The sequence below is a fragment of the Triticum urartu genome, chromosome 4A (assembly GCF_056163025.1).
Source record: "Triticum urartu cultivar PI428250 chromosome 4A, HENAU_Tu73, whole genome shotgun sequence".
NCBI lineage: Eukaryota > Viridiplantae > Streptophyta > Magnoliopsida > Poales > Poaceae > Triticum > Triticum urartu.
In genome coordinates this window covers 415224720-415240439 of record NC_141876.1, presented here as the reverse complement: position 1 = coordinate 415240439, position 15720 = coordinate 415224720, and the positions used below count along the sequence as shown (strand labels likewise).

Below are 15720 nucleotides of genomic sequence, written 5' to 3'. Positions count from 1 at the left end.
GTGACAAAGTACTCCTCGCTTTGTGAAATACGTACAGAGCAGCAAGTCTAAAAATAACGTTACTAATGTGTAAGGACGCGTGCATCTGGGAGCTAAACTTTTTCGCTATCGGCTACCGCTTTGCCGTTTCGAAGCGTGGGATGCAGTTTCACTGTCCAAGTTCTTGGTTCTGACAAACACAAATTGGTACTACTGAATTTGTATGAGAAATATTATTGTCATCGTCGCCACTGTTATTGTTTTTCTTTAAACATAAGCGTGAGCTTTGCCTCGTCTATTAATTAAAAAGTTTATTGTTACAAAAATACCCTATTGTCACAAAATGTTACTATCTCAATATTATTTTTTCTAACTTCTTAGCACCCGCTTTGGTCCAAAGCATGGCCTTCTCTTTAGGGCCTGTTTGGTTCCAATAAGTCACCTGACTTATAAGTCAGGTGACTTAAAACCAGTGACTTATAAGTCACGTCTGTTTGGTTGTCACCTGACTTATAAGTCATCTGAGCACACATTTCCACCTTGTTTTTTTATATAAAGGTGGTGGGACCCATGCAAAAAGGGGTGACTTATAAGTTTTAAGTTGAGGTGGAGCAACTTATGACTTATAAGTTGGGGTGACTTATAAGTTGGGTCTGTTTGACAAAATATATCATTTTTTTTTCACTTTTGGACTATAAGTTGGTGACTTATTTGGAACCAAACAAGGCCTTAATTAAGTTTAGAAGGATTGGATGTAGCGCTCTTGTGTCGGAAGACACGGGCATTTCTCTTGTTTGAGACAGACCATGACTTTTCTATGAGGGATGTTGGCATCTGATAAATTGATCCACCAATTTTTAACGGGATTTTTCGAGTGCCACAAGAAGGTATCAATGTTTTCGAGGTGTATCCAATCATTGACAAAATTCGGAAGGTAAATTGGGAAGCGGTTGTTGTGCAAAAATAGTATACAAAAATTACACTCATAACTCAGGTTTGGAACCCGCAAAAACAAACTCAGATTTGCAAACTATGCCCATGCAGATAGAGTAGATTGTTAGTTGAGGCAACATCTACAATGTGTCTGTATATCGATCTATGCTCCTGCGTGAGCTTGTGGACCTATTTATGGGCATGTAGCTTTGGTTTTTCTTCATGAACCTATTTATGGGCCTCTAATTTATAGATTCTCAAAGCACGGGAATGTGAAGGAAAAAATCAAAATCCTTCAAAAATCATGTGAATTTTTTTCAATCAATGGGGATGTTTTGCTGATATTCTTTTTTTTTGCGAGAAAACTTCCAATCTATTCATCTTCAATCATGATAGTATAACGAACGCTAGAAATAATAAACCAGATTTGTAAACCACCTAGCGACGACTACAAGCACTGAAGCGAGCCGAAGGCGCGCCGCTGTCATCGCCCCTCCCTCGTCGGAGCCGGGCAAACCTTGTTGTAGTAGACAGTCGGGAAGTCGTCGTGCTAAGGCCCCATAGAACCAACGCACCAGAACAGCAACCGCCGCTGACGAAGAGTGTAGATCAGAAGGATCTAACATGAAGACACGGGAACATATACGAACGACGAATGATCCGAGCAAATCCACCAAAGACAGATCCGCCGGAGACACACCTCCACACGCCCACCGACAATGCTAGACGCATCACCGGAACGGGGGCTAGGCGGGGAGACCTTTATTCTATTTTCAGGGAGTCACCGCCGTCTCGCCTTCCTGAGTAGAACACAAACCCTAACAAAACTCGAAAAAAGATCCAAAAACAGAGCCCTCCCACCGACAAGGGCCGAGATCCACTCCGCCTCCATGGCCCTAAGGCCACCGGAGACAGGGCGGACCGGCGACGTCGCCGGCGGGAGGCAAGAGAAACCCTAACTAGCCTAACTAGCCTAAGGTATTTCGTTTTGCTGATATTCAACCGAGCCGCGGAGAGACTTCTGAGTTTCTAAAAAAAGATGAGTTGAGACTTGGGAGGTCAAAAAAATTGTAACTGTTTAAATCCTATATAGAATTAGAAAACCACGTGAGGTCGTAATTGGGGGGCCCTCTTTGTTCGCAAGATTCTCAAAATACATGAATAGAAAAAGCATATGATTAAAATGTCATGTTCTCTTAAATGCTATAGGACTAGAAAACGACATCAATTTGAACAATATGTGTATGATGCCACAGAAAAACAAAAGTTATACAAAGAGATTCGAGCGGATAGAAATTTCCGTCCAAAACTATGTGCAAATCAATCCTTAGGAATTTTCCTATCCCAGGTTTAAATCCTCCACAAATCCTATGAAAATCCTTCGAATCGTAGGTTAAATGGTTTATACGCTAAAACGTTATAGTACATTAGTGAGTAACAGATCGAACGGCATCATCCAACTAAAGACTAGGACCCTAGGAGAAAGTCGAACCACATCAACCAATATCCTCCTAGGGTCCTAGTCTTTTACGACGACTTTCTTAAGCTTCAGATGTAAAGAAGATTGATAGACCACTCAACACAAGATGTTGTTATATTCATGGAACATGATTTGGCAAAGGCTAGGAATATGAAACCGGTTTCGTGTCTTTTCGAGCAACTGTTTGGTTTGAAAATTAATTTCAACAAGAGTGAACTGTTCTTGTTTTAGGCGCACCAAGGAAGATAGTTATTTGGTTGTGAGTTGGGGTCTCTTTCATTTAGGTACATGGGAATCTCAATTCATCACCGAAAACTAACCAACAAAGAATGGAAGTGCATAGAGGATCGATTTGAGAAGAAACTAAGTTGCTAGAAGGGCAAGCTTATGTCTTATGGGTCCAGCTAATTGATAAATTCCGTGCTTAGAAGTATGCCTACATTCCTATTGTCCTTCTTTAAGTACCTGTCGGGGTATGAAAAAGGTTGGACTTTTATCAATCACGTTTTTTCTAGCAAAGTGATGAGAAACATGTTGGCCAAGTGAGATATAATTTGTAGCCTGAAGGACCAAGGGGGCTTAGAGATTGAAAACCTTGAGGTAAAGAACATATGCCTGCTTAGTAAATGGTTATACAGACTTTCTACAGAAGACGAGGGATGTGTGGATACAAATTATTGCGTAACAAGTATTTGCAATCCAAGACCCTTGCACAAATAATGGCACAGCCAGATGATTCACCTTTTTGGAAGTGGTTGATGCGAATAAAGGTTGCCTTTTTTAATAGGACCAAATTAATTGTAGGGAACGGAAATACCAATAGGTTTTGAGAAGATACATGGCTAGGGGAGATGCCACTGTTCATACAATATCCAACCCTCTACAATATTATACAAAGTAAAGAGGCAATTTGTAAGTACAATTCTAGGATCGGTTCCTTTAAACATTGGAGATCCCCGGTGGGGGAGCGATGTAATAGATGGCTACATGTGCAGGTTGATGGATGTCAACCTTTCTGATAAGCCAGATACACTACACTGTAAACTTTAGGTGTCAGGGGTATTCTCAGTGAAATCAATATATATAGATTTGATAAATTCTGGTCCAATCCCAAAGTTACTTCACACTTGAAAAATTAAGGTGCCTTTAAAGATAAAAGTCTTTGTGTGGTTTGTTCACAAGGAAATGATCTTGACTAAGGATAACTTGGCAAAACGTAGTTGGAAGGGTAGTAAAAGGTGTTGGTTTCTGTGATCAAGATGAATCGATCCAACATCTTTTTCTCAAATACGCACTAGCCAAGCTACTGTGGCGCACATTGTGGCCTTTAATGTAAGTCCTCCTAATACCTAATACCGTTGCTATTTATTTGGGACTTGGCTAAGGGAAAACCAACATTCGGTGGAAACAGATGAAAACCATGTGAAAGTGATGTTTTGAAGTACCGAAAAAATCTCAAAATGTTACGGGATGTTAAGAGAGTGATGTTCGATTTCCTTACAAAATTTTAAGTTCAAACACATCATGAGATATGAGATATGAAAAAAACAAAATCAGCATTAATGTTGATTTTTTTTTTCATAGCTTGCATCCCGCAATGTGTTTTAACTTGAAATTTCACATGGCAATAGAAGTTCATCCTCTTAACATATTACATTTTTTCAGAATTTTTTGAAACCTTCAAACATGGTTTCCACAAAGTTCTCTTTGAATGTTGGTTTCCGTATGATATTCTCCCTTTAGCTAAATGGGGTGGAGTCTAAAATAGCGGCGCATATTCGAATCGAAATGTGTGTATTACTTTCGGCTATATGGAACTGTTAGAATGACATGATTTTTAGCACAGAAAACATCACAATTTTTTTGCAAGTCATTTACAAAGCAACTGGCTGGATCAGAATTTGATCGTTACTCAACCGTGCGAAAATCAAAGAGCACATGGCTTAAGGCTGTATGGAAATGTCAAAATGAGGTGATTTTTAACAGACAAAACATCACAATTTTTTTTTGCAGATCATCTATAAAACAACTGGCTAGATCCGTGCATGATCGTCACTCGAGTATATGGCTTATGGATGCAACCATTAGAAAACGGTAGCACGCGAACCGATCAGGATCGTTATCCAATAAGTGTATAATCATCTAGTCGGTTGCGGCAATGTTCTTTTCTTTTCAACTCATTTTGAGTTCTTGTGTTGTACCACATACTTGGTGGGTTCTTTGGTTAAAATATGGTTGCATGCATCATTTTGATGCAAAGTCCGGGGTAATCCTCCTATAAAAAAAACACAAGATGCTGTTTTCGCTTCTTGCTTCCAACAGGTGCAATCAATGGATCCTCTTGCACCTTTTATCTACGTTTATTTATTGCTAATACAATTGTACAATATGTCAATCATAAATTCATGGGAACTTACAGTTACAAGCCTTACCCCTACCTGGCTACTTGTACAACATCGAAGTACAATATGAGAACACAAGGTGTCAATATATATTTTTCAGAGGGAACTGAACCACCAATCTTCTGCAAATGCGTCGCAATTTGTCCACATTTCTAGGATCAGCTCATGAAGTGCCAAAAGATGGCGCATATGGTTTACTCCCGTGGCCTCGCGAGCCAGAGAGAACTCAGGGCACGCAAACGTGAGAAATAGTCATGTATTGCAAGGAGAGCTCGAGCAGCTTGCCGTATTGTCAGAATTCTTTGCATTTGATGCAAAGTTTGTTGCCGTAGAATGTCAGCCTAGCACAAATAGAACAATAAAAACTCTTCAGAACTATGTGCATCTAATGTTTCACGGTTTGCTGAAAAGCTGCACCGACTAGGAAGTACTGAGTAACTTCTCAACAAAATTAGGTGAACCATTCCTTTCACGTTAGAGGCAATAATAACAAAATTACATGTTTGCAGGACCAGAAGGTAGAAGAAGTTTTAAATACCTGGCGAAGGAAATTCTCAAGGGTTCCAAGTTTTCCCATAGCCATAGCCATTTGACCCATGTAGTTTGCCACGTTTCCTGAAGATCCTGATGGACCAAGGGAACCAGCCAACGTTTCAGCCAAAGATTGCTGCAATGCCTCCATTCCTTGTGATAGTGCATCCTCGGCCTGGTGTGAGGATTGCTCGAGGCTGGATAACCCCATCAACTGCTGCTCTGTTAGAGGCTCGAGCTGATTTACAAGGAGCTGAAAATTTACAAGAACATGAGAAATGTTGTATCTTCAGGTATACATGAAAACGAACAACAGAACCTGAAATTCAACTAGTCAAAAGTATTTGTCAGCAGGTTTCCTTATAGATTGAGTATATAGTTTTTGCACCTTTAAAAGCTCAGACGAACGAAAACCCCCAAGCCACAAAAAACACCTTTCAGCAGGTGTTTTCCACATGCCTGAAAGTATATGAAACACATCAGCCTTTGCAGCAGCGCCCTTCAGCTTGAATATTTCGTCATAATGTGCCATTATTCCATCTACAATAAGACGGAGGTCACTATCACTTGCATGAGCATTTACTGCAGTCCTCAGCTCATTTATCTGCTTATTTTGCTCCTCTAGCCATCGAGTATATTCTAAATCAAATGTCATCGCTCCTGCAGAAACAAGCTTACTATTTTAGTTGTATTCCCAATGAACACTCGGGAGCAATTAAGCATGTTCTGTACTTTTGAGAGAACTTTTAACCAATGATTGATTAGCAGAGCATGAAAATGCAGGCGTGAGCAGACAGAGGAAGAAGTTACCATTTCCACTCATAGCATGAGTTTGATCCCCAGAGCTAGAAATGAAGATTCCCTACAAACAACATCGAAATAACAGATTTAAAGGGAGATCGACTGGACACTGCCAGCATCGGCCAATAGGTACTTACTTGCTGTCGAGCTTTCTGGAGTTCTTGTTCCAGGCTTGCAAGTTTCAGCTTACTGCTCTCAAGTTGTTGTACATACGCCTTAAAAATAATAAGATGCATTAGGATGGCTCTTAACAAATAATGAACCCAAAATTGAAGGCAAATAAGAAGTCGATAGTTACAATTCAGAGCATATGTATATATTATGCATATACTGTCAGTTATCAAGGATACAAATACATCAAGAAACAAGTCCCTTGGTGATTAGCTGATTGCCAGCTATTTGTTTGAATCAAGGGCGCCTTTGGATTATTTACTAAAAATTTTTTGTAACTGAACATGCCTATCAAGAATTTGGCAAAATTCAGTGGTATCAAAAGTGCTAGAGAACTGCTCACATATCATACACTCACTCAACAGCTCATCCACGACATCACCGCATAACTGCACCATCATGCAGTAATAGCTCCCCAATGTAAATTAATAACACAAAGTTACCTACGTTACACATGGATGGATGCATTGTTATGGTACCTTTTTCCTCAGACGACTTTTTCGTGCTGCCTCGCGATTTTGGGCAAGCCTCCGCAATACCTATGGAATAGCAAATACATTGTGTAAATACCATTTATTACTAAGGGATAAAAAACATTCTAGAAGAGTAGGATATAAAGTACCACCTTTTGGTCCATAGGCCTGTCGGACCTGTCAGACGGTTCAGATGAATTAGAAGGCACGATAGCTCCATTTTGTCCGTTTTCCATCTGCACAACTTGGTTAAGAAAAATAAGAAAATTCTGCTACATATGGAAAAAAAAGAGGTTGGCATGCAACAGCAACAAAAGCTAAATTAATAATATCTTATGAATTTCAACTGGCACCAGAACTTAACAGGCATTTCAGCAAAGAATGACACAATTTTCCGTTTTGTGTGGTTGGTTTTAGAATTTGTTTATTCATCATATGGAATGTAGTAACAACTCAACGAGATTATAGATCGTTTATTAGCACCTAATAGCTAATACGGTGTTCATATCCAACATATAGGAGGCGTGCTTAGTCAGGTATGTTTTAAAAATGCAGGGGGTGATAATAAATTATCATGAACAGCCCTTCTATTTGTCAAAAAAAGGGCAAAGTATCCAAGCTATTCATGGATTTCACACTTTAATGTACTCCACACTGAATATTTCCCACCTGATGAAACTGATAGTGCAGCAGCAGTAGTCCTGTTCACTTTTGCAAGTTGATATCTAATTTAAGAAGTGTGTTGTTTCTTTAGGCACTGGAGCAAATGTGTACAACAATCTGCAGAGGGTAACATGGACATGGCAAAAGAAGCATCAAGTATTGGCATCAAAACCATCCAAGTTAAACTTGCGCGCTTCATACAAATGAAGTCTGCCACATCTTTTATCAAATACAGTACCAGTTTTCACCTGTTATTATACTTTTACACCACAACTCAGGATCGACGCATTACATACATTAATTCCAATTCTCTGCCTAGCTTTCACAAAAGCTCAAAGCAGGTGCCTAATGGATAGAGAAAAGAAGGTTTACCCTTTGATTCTTATCGTCAGTGTCCACAACTATGGATGTGTCAGTCCTCGAACTAGCATCAGCCATACCGAGGGTTTTCCAGCTCAAAACAACGGGACAACAAATCGCTTTGTTGTCCCTTTAGTTGAAGCAGGGTAATATGGGCGCCTGTATCCTTTAGGTGTCAGATCGCTCCGAGGCCAGAGCCGTCACCTATCCATCACAAGAAAAGCAAACAGATATCCATACATATTAGCATCGCGGGTAAAGGCTGTCCAGCAGTGACAAATTCAACAGTCTAAGCGCAGACATATCTTACTTTTTCAGAGTCAAATTATCTGTAGGCACGGGGTCTGCAGAGAAGCACGCAAGAGATAGTGAGCTACCATGGTGCGGTGAGGAAATTCGAGGTGCCTAGGCACTTTGGCAGATCGTACCTTCCCTTATAGTAGCACAAGTAATTCCAAAAGTAAACAAGTACAGCAGGACAACAGCGGGACGGGAGATAATTCAAGGCAAAGGAAGCGGCAAGTACAGATTTTTGCTAGCTCGTAGCGTCAATAACTAAGCTTAGGCCGGCCGGCCTACCTTCCCCCCACAGCTCACAACCCAGCCAGCACCAAAGCAGCGGGAAACACCTAAGAATTCGGAATTAAGAGCCGTCTCCAGCCCGACCTCAAAGCATCTCACGAGCTCCAATCAGCAGCACCCACGCGACAATTGTATGGAATCGGAGGTGGTGCCAAGGAATCAGGCGGGAGAGAGCAGGATTAGGGCTTTCCACTTACCACGGGGGCAGTGTCTGCGGCAGGGGAGGAGGTCGAAAGGGAGGGAGGGCCCGCTCGGCGTACGGATTTGGAGGAGACCGGCCGGCGGCCGGCGCCGCGTGAAGCGGAGGAGCAGAAGACGGGGTCGGGACGGCAGCGCGGAGAGAGAAGAGGAGAAGAAACTGGGGGCGGCCGGGTTGGTCAGAAGGGAGAGAGAGGGGCGTGCGTGCGCTTCTAGTCAAAGGGCTGAAACACGGCGGCTGACGGGTGGGGTCTGGGCCTACGCCAGCGGTGGGGTTTGGTGAGAAGAGTGAGAGGTCCGCGTTTTGCTTTCCTACCACCTGGGGCTGGGCCGCTCCAGCACGACTCCAATATGGACTTTCTCCGTTTCTACAGGGGAAAAGAGCCATGAAATCATATGCACGTCATAAATCGCTGTTCGGCGTCCGTTTCGGGAAACAGTTTGCATCACTTGCCTGAAACACATTTTGGGTCATTCAATTTCGGATGAAAGAAGCAGCCGACGGAGGGAAGGAAGAAGCACGCGTCGGCGAGCTAGAAAAGCCCTCTGCGCCTTTTTTTTTCGGGGTAAAAGGAAGTTTTATTATAAAGTCACGGTGTTACAATCGAGAGGTCAAAGGTCCTCAATACATGGTGGAACCGAATGAACCCACACAGCCGTGGTTCTTTCGGTACGGCTATAGTTTGCCAATCGATCTGCAACACTATTCTGACTCCGATATAATTTCTGAGGTAAAAACTCCCTTTCCATCATCAAGTCTTTAATCTCCAGTATCAAATGCCCATATACTGATTTGGTGAGATCATCATTCGTCAATATTGAAAGAGCAGTCGCCGAGTCCGACTGCACCACCCCCGGAAGAACTGTGTGTTGAATAGCCAAGGCCATACCCTGCATGATAGCATGGATCTCCGCCTCCAATGCATCATTACAATTAAACATGTAACGATAAGCCGCTAGTAACACCGTACCTGATCCATCTCTCAACACGATTCCGGTTGCTGCTGACCCATCTTCCTGTCGGAAGGACCCATCAACAGAGAGCGTTGCGGTCCCCGTCTTAGGAGCCGGCCATGGTGGCGCTGGTTGTTTGATCTGAGTGTCGGCCTTCTGCTCCGAGACCGACATTTTACCTTTTATTATTTCTTCCGTGGTAAAGCGACTAGCGAGCCGAATGGATTTGTAGTAACTATCCAGATACTCCACTGTTGCCGCCGCTACTGGCACCTCCTTGCCATGTGAGCAGTTATTCCGCAGCTGCCAGTTGCCATATCCTCCACGGCAGCATGATCACCATGTCACGAACCTGATCCGAACATTGCATGAGCAAATTCAGGAGCCATTCCTTGCCAGTATTGATCAGAATATTATCCGAAGGGAGAGGCCACCTTTCCCGCATGTGTGTCCACAGGGGTACGTGCATGATCGCATGTGATTAAGGCATGGAACTCATTCTCCTCCTCCACCCCACATAGCGGGCAACTAGACCGCTTAGAAATATGTCTGTACTTCTTGCATGTTGCCGTCGGCAAAGCCCCTACCACCACTTTCCAAACCGCTATCTTCATCTTCTGTGGCACCGATGATTTCCAAACACAGTTCCATATTGATCTTGTGCCATTTGGTACGTATGAAGATGACCCCCCTGCGTAGGCAGCATCATGAGCACTTGTAGCTAATTTATAGGCACTCTTTACTGAAAATCTTCCATTCTTCTCCGGGAACCATGAGATAAAATCGCAACGTTGCCTCGGGGACGTTCTTATTTTCAGTATGTGATCAACATCCATTTGCCAAAAATGCTGTGACAACCTATCCATCCTCCATGCACCATTCCCGTCCAAAAAGTCAGAGACTCGATTTAGGCGGGACGTGCGCTTTGGAGTTATAGGTCTGAACGAAGATGCTCTCGGTATCCATGGATCCCTCCAGGTTCTTATACTTGAACCATTACCCACTCGCCAAATAACTCCTGTCTTTAGTAACTCGAGGCCATGTCATATACCCTTCCAGACCGCCGACCCCTGGTTAGGGAAAACCATATCTAAAAGGCTGCTTGAGGGAAAGTACTTGGACTTCAACAATCTGGCACATAGACTTTCCGGAGTATCAATGAGACGCTAAGCTTGCTTAGCAAGAAGCGCCTGGTTAAACGCTCTCATATCTCTGAACCCCATACCACCCATTGACTTTGGTAACCTCATTTTATCCCAACGGAGCCACGCCATCTTGTTTTTTCCATTCTCAATACCCCACCAGTACTGACGCATAAGCCGAGTTTTAACTCGTCACACACTGAAGCTGGGAGTTTAAAAATACTCATGACATAAGCTGGGATCGCCTGGGAAACTGATTTTATCAGGATTTCCTTATTACCAGATGACATATACTGTTCGCTCCAGTCAATCAATCTCTTCCTTAATCTATCTTGTACTGTTTCAAACTTTCCTTTGTTCATTCTACCTTCAGGCACCGGCAAACCAAGGTATTTAGGCTCAAAAACCTCTTGTTCAATTTCCAGAATTCTCTTCACTTCATCCACCACCGCAGGTAAGCAGGATTCTGAGAAAAGGATGGAACACTTTGCTGGATTAATTAGCTGGCCCGTGGCCAACGCATAGATGTTTAACAAACCTTTCACCATGTGTGCCTGCTGTTCTGAAGCTTCAAAAAACAAAAGTGAATCATCTGCAAATAGTAGATGAGAAATCTCCGGGGCCCTTCTACAAATCTTCACCCCTCTAAAACCATCCTCATTCATCGCTTTATTTAACAGAGCCGATAATGCATTAGCAATGAATAGGAAAAGGAAAGGGGACAACGGGTCACCTTGACGTAGCCCTCTCGACGGGGTGAAAGACTCTAAGATCTTGCCATTGAACTTCACCGGATATGTTACGGAGGAGACACAGGCCATAACTCGGGCAATCCAAGCAGGTGAAAAAACCCATTTGTGTAAGGCCTTCTCCAAAAAAAACCAATCGACTCGGTCATATGCTTTAGATAAATCGAGCTTGTAGGCACAAAAAGCAGGGTCATTTTCCTTTAGAGACTGAATATGATGTATGCATTCGAAAGCAATTATTGAATTGTCTGTGATAAGTCTCCCGGGAACAAAAGCACTCTGATTTTCAGAGATCAACTCCCCCAGTAGGGGTCTCAACCTATTCACCATACAAACAATTTTATAAACCACATTGCACAGACTGATTGGGCGAAAATCTTTCAATTCTTGTGGGTGCTGAATCTTCGGGATCAACACGATCGCCATTTCATTAACCCCCTCAGGCATAGTACCACTCACAAAGAATTTTTGTACTGCACCAATGATGTCCTTTTTCAAATCGTTCCAGTTTCTCTGGTAAAACCGGGCCAGAAAGCCATCAACACCCGGGGCTTTTAGTGGTCCGATTTGGAATAACGCATCCGAGATCTCCACTTCTGAATATGGAGCATCAAGAGCCATGTTCATTTCTTGGCTGACCTTGGGAAGAATACAGTCCAGAACCACAGAATAATCAAGGGTAGGATCCTTAGTATAGACTTCCTAAAAATATGAGGACGCCATTCTCTCCATATCAGTTGGTGCATTACACCAAGTCCCATCTGCTCTACGTAGACGTTGGATATAATTCCTCCGCGCCCTCCACACTGCCCGGCGATGGAGATACTTAGTATTGCGTTCCCCCTCCTTAAGCCACGTGATCCGTGACCTTTGGAGCCACATCATCTCCTCCCGGTAGAGGAGCTCATCAAGTTGGTTCATCTTGAGCCGAATTTGAGATCGATCAGCCCCATCCAACTGTAACTTCGCTAGCTGACCTCGCAATGCCTCTATCTCCTTTAACACGTTGCCAAAATTTGCCCTACTCCATGCCTTTAGATCCTTCATGAGCTTTTTCAAAGCTTCGGCGACCGAACCCAGATTGCCTAGTTGAGGATTTCCAGCCCATGATCGCGACACCACCTCTGCCAGAGCCGGGTGTCTTTCCCACATAATTTCATAACGTGGTGCTTGCCCACGTTGCTTTGCCATCTGAACCCCACCCATGCGTATTAGGACTGGGCTATGGTCAGAGCACGGTGTTGCTAGATGGACCACCTGTGTAGAAGGGAAGAGGTCACGCCATGCCTCATCCGCACAAGCGCGATCCAGTCTAACTTGCACATTACGATTTCCTTCCTGTCCATTATTGTATGTGTAAGGAATGCCTGAAAATCCCAGGTCTTCTAGTTCACATAGCAGCAAGCAGTCCCTGAAGGCTAGCATTTGCGTTTCTGAGCTCAGCGTCCTAGAAAGATGCTCATGTTGCCACATAGCTTCATTGAAATCGCCACAGACTAACCATGGATCCTGCGAGCTTGCCCTAAGCCGAGCCAGGTGATCCCACATTAAGTGTCTATTCTCCGTTCTAGGCTCTCCATACACAAAAGTTCCTCTCCACGAGGATCCACCTCCCACATCATCAACAAGAACATCAATATAGCGGCTGCAGGAGTCCAAGACAGTCACGTTCAGGGCTTCATCCCAAAAGAGACCTAAGCCACCACTTCTTCCGTCCGAACTCACTCCATGGAAACCCTTTAAACCCAACCTCCACTTTAGCTTTTCCATTCTCACTACATCTTGTCTAGTCTCACTTAAGAAAACTAGGCTGGGGATGTTGGCTTTAGTGAGGGCCAACACCTCTCGAACTGTCCGGCGGTCCCCCCCCTGGCAGTTCCATGCGAGGATATTCATTGTGTCCGGCGGTCCTCCTTGAGGGAGGCCGTCGATATCTCATTATTTCCACCTCCCTTTGAAACTTTCAGCCTTTTGTTGCTTGAGTCACTGCTGGCAGGCGATTTATTTTCTGTAGCCTCCACCCCGCTACCATCTGTGATAGCCAACGTAGCCTTAGGGGCACCTGAGATGTTGCCAAGACCCTTTCCAGCCTCATCCATATTCAGACGTTTCCTTGCATCTTTGTCAACCTCCATCCTAGCCACGACCTGTTTCAGAGGGCTTGTCGCGGTTTCAGAATCTGAAGCCTCCTTTCTTGATGCTGACGGAGGTGGCTGGCCATCCCCTTTGCCCGCCGGTCGGGGGCCCGACTGTCTTGCAGGTGCATTCTGTCCTGGTCTAGACGGCCCATCCGCATAAAGCCAGTCACCATACTTCATCTGTTTCGTGTCATGTATGCCTTGTTGATACGTCTCCAATGTATCTATAATTTTTGATTGCTCCATGCTATATTATCTACTGTTTTGGACTATATTGGGCTTTATCTTCCACTTTTATATTATTTTTGGGACTAACCTATTAACCGGAGGCCCAGCCCAGAATTGTTGTTTTTTGCCTATTTCAGTGTTTCGGAGAAACAAAATATCAAACGGAGTCCAAACGGAATAAAATCTTCGGGAACGTGATTTTCTCACCGAACGTGATCCAGAAGACTTGGACCCTACTCCAAGGAGTCAAAGAGGAGGTCACGAGGGTGGGGGGCGCGCCCCCTGCCTCGTGGGCCCCTCGGTGCTCCACCGACGTACTCCTTCCTCCTATATATACCTATGTACCCCCAAACGATCAGAAGAGGAGCCAAAAACCTAATTCCACCGCCGCAACTTTCTGTATCCACGAGATCCCATCTTGGGGCCTGTTCCGGAGCTCCGCGGGAAGAGGGCCGTCATCACGGAGGGCTTCTACATCATCCTAGCGCCTCCAATGAAGTGTGAGTAGTTTACCTCAGACCTTCGGGTCCATAGTTAGTATCTAGATGGCTTCTTCTCTCTTTTTGGATCTCAATACAAAGTTCTCCCCCTCTCTTGTGGAGATCTATTCGATGCAATCTTCTTTTTGCGGTGTGTTTGTTGAGACCGATGAATTATGGGTTTATGATCAAGTCTATCTATGAATAATATTTGAATCTTCTCTGAATTCTTTTATGTATGATTGGTTATCTTTGCAAGTCTCTTCGAATTATCCGTTTGGTTTGGCCAACTAGATTGGTAGTTCTTGCCATGGGATAAGTGCTTAGCTTTGGGTTTGATCTTGCGGTGTCCTTTCCCAGTGACAGAAGGGGCAGCAAGGCACGTATTGCATCATTGCCATCGAGGATAACAAAATGGGGTTTATTTCATATTGCATGAATTTATCTCTCTACATCATGTCATCTTGCTTAAGGCGTTACTCTGTTTTTAACTTAATACTCTAGATGCATGCTGGATAGCGGTCGATGAGTGGAGTAATAGTAGTAGATGCAGAATCGTTTCGATCTACTTGTGACGGACATGATGCCTATATACATGATCATGCCTAGATATTCTCATAACTATGCTCAATTCTGTCAATTGCTCAACAGTAATTTGTTCACCCACCGTAGAATACTTATGCTCTTGAGAGAAGCCACTAGTGAAACCTATGGCCCCTGGGTCTATTCTCATCATATCAATCTCCATCACTTTAATCTTGCTTTGCTTTTTACTTTGCCTTTACTTTTTTACTTTGCATCTTTATACCAAAAATACCAAAAATATTATATCTATCAGATCTCACTCTCGTAAGTGACCGTGAAGGGATTGACAACCCCTAATCGCGTTGGTTGCGAGTAGCTATCGTTTTGTGCAGGTACGAGGGACTTGAGCGTGGACTCCTACTGGATTGATACCTTGGTTCTCAAAAACTGAGGGAAATACTTACACTACTCTGCTGCATCATCCCTTCCTCTTCGGGGAAAATCAACGCAAGCTCAAGATGTAGCAAGAAGGATTTCTGGCGCCGTTGCCGGGGAGTCTACGCAAAAAGTCAACATACCAAGTACCCATCACAATCCCTATCTCTCGCATTACATTATTTGCCATTTGCCTCTCGTTTTCCTCTCCCCCACTTCACCCTTGCCGTTTTATTCGCCCTCTCTCTCTCTATCCTCCCTCTCCTTTCCGCTTGCCTCTTATTTGCTCGTGTGCTAGTTTGTTTGCTTACCGTCATGTCTAGTCTCATTTCTTCTCCATTGTCTCTCGAGAGTGAAGTTCTAAATTTTAAACAAAGGGAGGGAGAAAATCTAAAAGATGCTTGGTATAGAATTTGCAATGCTCAAAATAGATCTACCAGAAAGCAATCTACCTTAGTTCTTCTCCGCAATTTTTATGTAGGTGTTAATCCTTGGTA

General features: G+C 43.5%; 1 protein-coding gene across 4 annotated transcripts; it reads right to left on the bottom strand.

Annotated features, from left to right (window-relative positions):
- Positions 1–4705: 4705 nt before the first annotated feature.
- On the bottom strand, positions 4706–8782 carry LOC125551866 (transcription factor TGA2.2). Of its 4 annotated transcripts, XM_048715244.2 has the most exons (11): positions 8573–8759; positions 8104–8137; positions 7806–7997; positions 7440–7550; positions 6923–7006; positions 6777–6836; positions 6264–6341; positions 6136–6187; positions 5714–5985; positions 5333–5578; positions 4706–5135 (listed from the first exon to the last, which is right to left on the bottom strand). In XM_048715244.2, the coding sequence occupies exons 5-11, from the start codon at positions 7004–7006 to the stop codon at positions 4989–4991; spliced, it is 939 nt and encodes a 312-aa protein (XP_048571201.1). In that variant the 5' UTR covers positions 7440–7550; positions 7806–7997; positions 8104–8137; positions 8573–8759; the 3' UTR covers positions 4706–4988. The 4 variants fall into 4 exon arrangements, with proteins under 4 accessions (XP_048571201.1, XP_048571198.1, XP_048571199.1 ...); XM_048715241.2 differs by lacking the exon at positions 7440–7550 and having other exon boundaries at positions 8573–8782; XM_048715242.2 differs by lacking the exons at positions 7440–7550; positions 8573–8759 and adding an exon at positions 8222–8564.
- Positions 8783–15720: the final 6938 nt, after the last annotated feature.